The sequence below is a fragment of the Arachis hypogaea genome, chromosome 9, assembly GCF_003086295.3.
Source record: "Arachis hypogaea cultivar Tifrunner chromosome 9, arahy.Tifrunner.gnm2.J5K5, whole genome shotgun sequence".
In the NCBI taxonomy this organism is placed as follows: domain Eukaryota; kingdom Viridiplantae; phylum Streptophyta; class Magnoliopsida; order Fabales; family Fabaceae; genus Arachis; species Arachis hypogaea.
Genome location: NC_092044.1, coordinates 95676510 through 95682608, shown reverse-complemented (window position 1 = coordinate 95682608; position 6099 = coordinate 95676510). Strand labels below are relative to the sequence as shown.

The 6099-nt window shown below is 36.3% G+C and overlaps 1 protein-coding gene across 12 annotated transcripts; it reads right to left on the bottom strand.

Moving 5' to 3' along the window:
* Positions 1-505: 505 nt before the first annotated feature.
* LOC112711268 (uncharacterized) lies at positions 506-5298 on the bottom strand. Of its 12 annotated transcripts, none has more exons than XM_072203213.1 (12): positions 4751-5298; positions 4623-4685; positions 4340-4429; positions 3753-3881; positions 3361-3442; positions 2900-3109; positions 2659-2720; positions 2077-2197; positions 1724-1945; positions 1531-1615; positions 1320-1429; positions 506-823 (listed from the first exon to the last, which is right to left on the bottom strand). In XM_072203213.1, the coding sequence occupies exons 5-10, from the start codon at positions 3418-3420 to the stop codon at positions 1553-1555; spliced, it is 738 nt and encodes a 245-aa protein (XP_072059314.1). In that variant the 5' UTR covers positions 3421-3442; positions 3753-3881; positions 4340-4429; positions 4623-4685; positions 4751-5298; the 3' UTR covers positions 506-823; positions 1320-1429; positions 1531-1552. The 12 variants fall into 12 exon arrangements, with proteins under 12 accessions (XP_072059314.1, XP_072059311.1, XP_072059313.1 ...); XM_072203210.1 differs by having other exon boundaries at positions 2900-3115; positions 4340-4479; positions 4751-5289; XM_072203212.1 differs by having other exon boundaries at positions 4340-4479; positions 4751-5289.
* Between the last annotated feature and the right edge of the window lie 801 nt (positions 5299-6099).

Sequence of the window (6099 nt, the reverse complement as noted above, 5' to 3'; positions counted from 1 at the left end):
TCACTACAAGAAAAACACCCATTCAGGTACACTTGAAAAGTGTAGCCAAAAGTGAAAAAAAATGATGCCTTAGGCTACGGCTACGCTTTTTGGGCTACGGCTACACTTTTTGGAGTGATTCCTATTCGGCCGTTGCCTATTCTCAAAGGCTACGCTTTTCTGCACCAAGGGCTACGCTTTTGACGTTTGGGAATAGGCTACACTTTTCAAGTGATGCTATCCAGGACCAAAGGCTACGCTTTTCAACTCTCATTTTTCTAGAATAGGCTACGCTTTTCAACGCTACTGCATCACTCGTAAAGCGTAGCCACATTGTATTTTATAGCTACTTTTTATAAGCGTAGCCTTAGGTCCCTCTTTTTTTTTATATACTATAGCTACTGTAAATAAGTGTAGCCTTAGATCTTGTTTTTTTTTTTGCACACTATAGCTAATAATTCTGCATTTTTATTTAAATGAGTTGAATATTACAAAATAAAAATAAATATATAATTATACTAAATAATTTCTCTAAATAACAAATTATCTGCAAACAATATATATTTACAATGATCCAAAAATACTAGAATAGAAGTTAATTTTGAATATTCATACATCTCACACTAAATTAAGCATAGCTTTATCAAAAAAAGCATGAGATCACTTAGAATTTACTACTAATACTCTACGAAAAACTAAATTAAAATATTATATCCTACATAAATATCTTCTAATAAAAATTATTAGTCAACGATACATATATTCATTCCGAACACTACTCCATCTTAGCCAATAAACCACAATCATAAACAGATTAATCTTCATTATCATCCTCAATATTATCCTGCATAATTATATAGAAAAATAATTAAAAAAACATTTATAATGACATTTGCAATTATAAAAATAAAAAATTAAAATAATTATATTTAACAAGGCAAAAATTCAGATATAAAATATAAATTAATTGTTCAGATATACTTAATTAGTTTTCAACATTGAGACTTTCATGGGGTGTTTCGCCTTTAATTTCCCTAAGGACAAAGCAGTTTAAAATAAACCACTTGATGCATTTTCAAAGAGAAAAAAATGCCAATATAAACCAGGATGCCTCTCTCATCAGTAACTGTCCTCTTTACATTACTGCATCATGATTGTTTGAACTTTTAACGAAGTTCCCATTTCGGACATGCAAATGGACTGGCCATCCTACTTTGGAGTATATTTCTATATTTCACTCTCCATATAAATGTTTCCTTATTCTCTTCTCTTCAATTTAAAATAGGAAATAATATCAAAGTTCTAAAACAGGAAAGGAGGAGGAGGGTTGGGTTTAAAACCTTAGGTATCGCTGGTAACTCTGAGACTCTGCAGTTTCAAATACATAAAGATATGACCCCGAAAGCACTAGAAAACATGTTTGCCACGTAGCAACTGAATTCCCAATTCCCTGTAAGATAAGGGCTATTTAGGTTTCTGATTTAATGAAAAAAGTTATTACCTCAAATATAATCGCTAACGGAAACATTTTTAAAAGGTTTGCAGAAGTACCTTCGAAACTAGGATTCTACCATCAAAGATTTGGCACTTGAATGGATATACATGTCGATGGGTAACTTGGATGAGGCACTTTAATCTTCAGAAAACCAGAGGCACAAACAGGATAAGGACAAATTATGCTCAACAAAAATGCGATGCAGATCATTACTGTAGTACAGTTTTGATAAGTACACGACAGACAAACCTGATTAACAAGTACTGCCATTCCACACCTATCAATGACAGAATACACATTATCAGCTTCTTTGGCCCGTGGTGAGCTTATTATTTGACTTTCATGAGTTGGTTTAACCAAACTGCAACTCCCAAAATCAGAGCCACAGTCCGTAAAAAAGGCAGCAAAATCACGTCCTGGTATGTAAAATCGAGAATAAAGATTATGCCTCTGCTCATCAGACTGGCTTTCCTGTAAACACACCAAATCATACAAGAGAAGGCCAAACAACGTTGTCAATAAAAAGGCCAAACAACAAAAGTGCAACTCAATTCCCCACAGCTTAAAAGTGCACTCAATTCCCCACAGCTCAAGCAGCATACCGCAGTGTGTAGTGTAAATTGACCAAAGTCCAAAAGAAAATGACTATCACATCTGGTTGAACCACGAGATCTGAGAGGAATTCTAACTTTTGGAGCATCAAGATCAACATCGAATGCAAATCTGAAAGATCAACAAGAAACAGGAATCTGTAAATGAGCCTTCTATGCCTTTCTAAGTTAACCGAAAAATTTAATAAGATATTCGAAGTTTGTTCATCTGCTTAAAACTAGTGGAAAATTTCCCCTTGGGGCACAATAACTGCATTAAACTACACATCTCATGAAATGTGGTTCAAGAAGATCCCTACCCTGGAAATTCTTGTTAGAGGCAATAAAGAATTTGATCGGGACACAGGAGAATATGTCTCTAATACTCCGTGCAATTTTCATATTATGTTTGGGAATAACACACGTACAGAAATTATTGTGCATCTTATCTTTTATCCTAGCTTCATGTTATTTTCTTCTTATTTATGGCTACTCTAATCCAGTACCCAATATATTCAAAGTAACAAAAAGATTAAAGACAGAAAATAAAACATAAATAATAAGAAAATAAAGATAAAAACAAAGAGAGATAACCTGCTTTTCTCCTCTAAAACCATCTGAAATTGCTCCTGTGCTCTACGAGTCACTTTCTCAATCTTAAAATTCAGTTTTAAAATCATTACAATTAACCAAAAATTCAGTTTTAACATCATTTCTTAACCAAAAAGGTACCAAAAATTTTCAATCAATCCTACTTGAAAGACACAAGATTCTGCAAAACCACTATTTTTCAAACACAACATAATGATCAGAGAAATTAAAGCTGTATACTTACATTTTTCAGCGAGAGCTTGTTGGGCAGTCCCTTGCAAAAGCCCAGAATACCCACAGTTGTTATAGCTTCCACCACCGCCTCCGCCGTTGTACCTACCACCGCAGCTGTAGCAAGCACCATCACCACCGCCTCTTCCTCCTCTGTATCCACCACCACGCGCAACAACCGCGACCACCACTGCCATAGCTCTTGAATGGCTCTCACAAAAAGCTTTCCCTCCAAAAATTTAAATTCAAAATAAGCATGATTACAAGAAAGGCATCAAGCTGATATCCATTTACATAGAATCAGCTTCATAATCCATAATGCATTACAATTTCTAAGAGTTGCATCAAAACCGAAGTTCATATTCTTTCTACAAAAGCACCGCAAACAGAAGTCTTTTATGGAAAATAGCACAACTCAAATTTTATTATTTTTCTTACAACAATTATATTAAATCAAACGTAGTAGAAACATACCAGCCAAGAAGAAACACCAGGCCATTCAGGATACAAATGAATACAAAAGTGCTTTTCCATCCAGGATTGGTGTAAATAGAAGCTGCAAAATGAATATGAATTTTAATAACAAAAAGATGAAGTACCAAACCATGTTTTTAATTAATGCATGAAAATCAGTTCAATAGTTCATAGCCCCAGAAGTAAAGATAAGATATCCACATGTTTTCTTTTTCTCTAAATTTGCTTCTTCAAAATTCAAAATGTGGACATTGCTTTTACACACATCAACCTTGATATGAAGACTATTAATCACAATCCCAACAGTTCCGATCAATGGCTTTGCAAGCTTAGCAAACATCAAAATACTCATTTCATTTGTGTCCCAATCTAAACCCAGTTTTAGGACTCACTGTGAAATACCAAGAAAATGCTCATTTCATTTGTGTCTGAATCAAAACCTGCCGAATTGCATACTAGGCAGAGCCCCAATAAGATGATGGCGATGTGGATTTTAGCCATTTCGTGCAACCACCTGAATACTGCAACAAGTTCAAGAGGATTTTGATTAATTCCAAGTACATAAAAAAATATGTCAATCGTGTGCATATACCTCAGATTCAACACATTGAATCTCAAACAAGAACAAACCCCTCTCAATGTATAAAAGAATGCACAGCTTCTAGGACTAGTAGAGATGGATCACTTAAAAGATGGTGCAAAAGAAAACTAAAATGGAACATAATGTTGATTACTCATTGAAGCTGGCAAAGTGCAGTTGGAAACTTGAGCAATTCATTTACTTAGAACCATCAAGATTTAGGATAAAAATTCATTCATGTGATTTCACAGGAACAACTTTAGCTCAAACCATGTGGAAAAATAATTCATGATATAGGGATATCATGAATTAAAACATAATCATGTCAAATATTCTTAATAAAATATCTAAAACTACTATTTTTCAGGTTATAATATTGAAATGTGAAGGAAGTAAAACCTGATCAATAATAGTTGACCAACGCATCCCTTGAAGACCCATACTAGGAGGGCATGAACCCAATGAAAACTCCTGCAGCTCGACACTTTCCTACAGAATGATTTCCCTAGTTTAGCACGCACGTATGAAATTTCCAGCACCTATTGTTTTCGTTTATGCCAAACACAGAAAGGAATCATAACAAATTGAGAATCAGAAGGTGAAACCCCCAAAATTAGAAAACCTAAAATTAGAACCCAAAACCCCAAAAAATTCACAGAACCAATTGAAAATTGATACATACCTTCTGTATCTCAATTAGCCATTGCAGTTCATCATCACTATCAAAATCATACACACCTTCGAACTACAAAGTGAGAGCGAGTTAGAGAATGAGCAAGAAAGAGAGGATACAGAATAGAGAATACTTACCTGGTGACAGAGGATACGACGATGGTGTTGAGCAGTGACAGTGAAGAGATGAGCGGTGACGTAACGGCTTGGAGACGGTGCAGCAGCTCAGCGGCGAGCTCCAATCGACGGCAGCGCTGCGACAGAGCACGAAGGCGGCGATACATCCCTCCTTCCTCCCTTCGAGCTCCTCAGCGGGGGCACAGAAGCCCGACGGTGGTAGAACGGCAACTTAAACAAGCCCTAGCAGTGGTGGTGGAGCTTCAGCGGCGACGAAGCACCTCCTTTTTCTCTCCTCCATCGCGTTTCCTCTCATCCTCGAGCTCTCTCTCTCACTGGCGCTCGACGATGACGGCGACGGTGGTGGAGCCCTAGACGGCGTCGTCCTCTCTTTCCTTCCTTCCCTTCTCCTCTCTGATTTCTTCTCTCTTTCGTGTTTGTGTATGTTGAGTGAGGATGAGAGTGTGTGCTTCATTGCTGCGTGAGTGAGGGGGAGGGCCAACAAAATTTTTTACTAAGTGTTTATTGAGGATTCTCATATCATCAGGAGACATTTTAAAAGCGCACCCGAAATAGAATAAATAAGCTACTCTTTAAAAGCGTTCCCTTTGATGAGAAAAGTGTATTTATAGATATTTAGATAAGGCTACGCTTTATAAGTGATTTCTAAAATACCTAAGGCTACACTTTTTAAATGATGCCACAATTGTGTATCCTTTTCTCATATAAAAAGGCAATACAGAGAAAAGCGTAGCCTATTCTATGAATAGGCTACGCTTTTTAAATGTAGCTTAAAAAAAGTGTTGCTGAATGGGTATTTTTCTTGTAGTGAATCCACGCGTACGCGTGGACGATGCGTACGCGTGACATGCGCACGTGCTGGACGTATCAGATTTCTGGGCTGTTTTTGACCCAGTTTTCGGCCAAGAAAATACATATCAGAGGCTACAGAGTGGGGGAATCCAGGAATTCATCATTCACTTCTCACTTTTCATAATTTTAGGTTTTAGATGTAGTTTCTAGAGAGAAGCTCTCTCCTCTATCTAGGTTTGAGGATTCCTAGTTTTATGCTTTTGAGTTGGATATTATAAAGAGTTACTACCTCCGTGAAGTTTTTATCATTCTAGTTTGTTTTATATTTCCTTACTCTTTTATTTCCTATTTGATTCCATTATTTCTTGATTATTTTCAATTGAGTTTAATTGCCATGTCTTCTTTCTACTCCCTTCACATGAATACGAATTTGGCATCCATATCAATGGAGTAGGCTCCCAACTTGATTTTGGAGTTGATTAATATTTGAGATCTTTGAGTTGGAATACTTAAGAGTTAATTGGTAATTGGAAGTTGTTGGCCAACTTTCTAGTTAC